The following is a 2,933-nucleotide window of genomic DNA, read 5'->3' as shown; positions in this document are numbered from 1 at the left end:
GCGATGTCGAAGTGAACTTCACCATTGCAAATGGGAGGATCCCCACATCATTGCCTTCTCAACAAAATTCCTTACAAATTATCATTGCCTTATCAACAAAATTTCATATACACAGGCTATTGAAGCAATAAACAATTATTCTATTATCGACACAAGCTACCACATACCTATGCGAATCTACAAAATCACGAAGCAATATCCGCGTGCATTGACTCTTCATGTTCGTCATCCTCTTACTCATCCCTTAAAGTCATCTATTTCGAAGCAAGAAAAATGAAAAAATTACAACATTGATAAAGACAATTAGTAAGAATAAGAAATTGAAGAGGTTGACATAAGAAATCCAAACCTTCTGTTTCTTTTTATTTTCTTGTCCACATGTTGTCATGTAATGGCCAATTTCTTCACATTTCTTACACCTTCGTATCTGCTTTGGTTGGGATTGGGACTTTTCTATCGGGGATTTGAACCGGGTAGCAACCTTTGGACGGCCCTTGGTTCTTACAGGTTGGGGGTCGCGAATAGAAATCTCAACTCCTTGGCTAACAAAGTTGGTTACTACTTCGCTCCCACTGTTTGCCAAATCAACTTCCTTGTCTCTCATCTCCTTCTCAGAATCCAACAACCAAGCATCAAGGGTTTCATTCACCTTCTTGAAAAGAGTGTTATTATCTTTAAACCTATCTAGAAGTGTTTGAAAGTTTGTTATTAGGCACCATCTGTGAAGTGGAGATACGTCATTATTATCCAACTCTCTCATAAACACTCCACTATCCACACGATATCTAACCCCAGTTGTCCATCTATTTAAGATATATTGTTGGGGAATGCTCATCAATAGCTTCTTGGACATAATGCGGAGTATGTGTTTGCATAAAATTCCTTTCGTCTCGAACATCGCGCACTCACATGTTGCCTTTACCCCTTCAGATTCATCGTACACAACTTTGCACCATTTCCACTTCTCATCAACACTTAATCCAACTTTGTATACGGCCACGATGCCACTCTTTTCCACCTTCTCATGATAACAGTCAATACTATCCTTAAATTCTGCCTGAAATATGTCAAACATTGTCTTCGTATAAGACTTACTAGCTTCTTCTTCCAATTTGCTCCTTGAAACAAGTACAGGCTTCGTAGTTTTAGACTTGAATCTTCTTGGGACTCCGCTTTACGGCGTTCAATAAGTGCCCTATCATATTGCTCTACGAATTCTTTTAAGCTTGTGTTCTGATTTACATATCCATCAAAGAAAGAATTGATGCTTTCACTGCGCGCACTGGATGTCATGCCAGCAGTGAATGTGTCCCTGAAATATGCTGGCACCCCGTGGGTCCGTACATCCCACATTTTTGCTAACCATCTGTTTTTCTCAATATGATATTTCTGAATCAAATTTTTCCATGCTACCTCACAGTCTTCCTTTTGTCTCGTGTAAAACCATTTCTTGTAATCCTTGGAAAATTCAGTAGTGGGATCTCGCATTAATGGAACATGCTCAAGTAGATGCTTACTGATGTGCCAAGAGCAAAATCTGTGATGCGTATTTGGAAAGACGGTTCTGATAGCATTTCGCATCGCCCCATCCATATCTGTGATGATACAACCAGGAGCTCTCCCGAACATGCAGTCCAACCACTGCTCAAATAGCCATGTAAATGTCTCTTCTGTTTCGTCTGCTATTAGCGCACATCCAAATAAGGTGCTCTGCCTGTGGTGATTTACTCCAGTAAATGGTGCAAAAGGCATTCGAAACCTGTTCGTCCTATACATTACATCAAACACAATGACATCACTAAAGGTTAGATATGCATCTCTAGCTCGTGAATCGGCCCAAAACATTTATCGCAAGTTACCATTAATATCCAACTCTATTTTGAAAAAAAAGTTTGGGTCCTCTGATTGTTTCGCTTGGAATTTCTATGCTACCAAAACGCCTTCTTGCCCCATATTATTCACCCTCTGTTTTCTCAAATGGCAAACCACTTGATTTGTCGTTATAGAACTACCTGATCCTTTATATGAAACATTAATGGCCTTCGCAATATTAGCAGGATGAATTGAGGCTGTACTCAGGTCGTCCATCAAATTCTTAACTACCCGAGTCTTGATAAATTTGTTATGCGAATAATGCATTTGTCTTTCAGTGGAGAAGTAAGCTCATGACAATGTACATCTTCAAAAGCTTTAACTTTCCACTTCCCATCAATTAATGAGATATCCATTTTCACTTTACAACCCTCCCTGACAGTCCGACGTGGCTTCACAACTCTATCAACCACCACATTTTTAGCTTTACTGCTTTTGAACCCTGCTCTATCACAAACAAATCTCTTAAATATCACTTTCTGTGTTATCTTCGACTTATAAGTTGATGATTTTCGTACTCCAAAACTGGTGGCCAACCCATATATATTATAAAACTCGTATGCATCATTTTCACTATCAAATATCTGATCCAAAAAGAGTTTCTTACCCAAATTCCTCTCACCACCATCATCAATATCAATAAATTCTACACCGCCCTCCTCATTTGGATCTCCCTCCTCATTTGGGTCTACCTCCTCATTTGGGTCTACCTCCTCATCAACAGATATATATCCCACCTCACTTTCATCATTTCCTAACATATCACCAACCATAATCAGTATATTAGCGTCAATATCATCAATTGATAAACCAAAATCTATACAGTCTCTATCATCCATTAACTTGAGTACACTTCTTCAATCCCTTCACTTCAAGACAATCAAATAAAACAAAAAACATGTAAGCCAAATCAATGTCAATTACATAATAATAAACCAAAGCATAAACATAAGCACAAATCTATAGAAATGCTTGGTTTATCCAAATCACCAAATAACCAACAGGAACAGCAGAAAAACCCATGAACTCCGAATCTTTTTAAATACAAAAAATCGCCACAT

At 38.4% G+C, this 2,933-nt stretch overlaps 1 protein-coding gene across 1 annotated transcript; it reads right to left on the bottom strand.

Moving 5' to 3' along the window:
• Nucleotides 1-233: 233 nt before the first annotated feature.
• LOC143853966 (protein FAR1-RELATED SEQUENCE 5-like) lies at nucleotides 234-2,711 on the bottom strand. Its single transcript, XM_077363662.1, has 4 exons — nucleotides 2,104-2,711; nucleotides 1,096-1,768; nucleotides 350-1,057; nucleotides 234-254 (listed from the first exon to the last, which is right to left on the bottom strand). Exons 1-4 carry the CDS (start codon nucleotides 2,709-2,711, stop codon nucleotides 234-236), a joined length of 2,010 nt encoding a protein of 669 aa, XP_077219777.1.
• Between the last annotated feature and the right edge of the window lie 222 nt (nucleotides 2,712-2,933).

The sequence above is a fragment of the Tasmannia lanceolata genome, unplaced genomic scaffold (genome assembly GCF_043159265.1).
Source record: "Tasmannia lanceolata isolate RefF3 unplaced genomic scaffold, GAP_Taslan_0.1 ptg000020l, whole genome shotgun sequence".
NCBI classification, from domain to species: domain Eukaryota; kingdom Viridiplantae; phylum Streptophyta; class Magnoliopsida; order Canellales; family Winteraceae; genus Tasmannia; species Tasmannia lanceolata.
The sequence above is the reverse complement of the archived record's forward strand: the minus strand, read 5'-3'. Positions and strand labels throughout refer to the sequence as shown.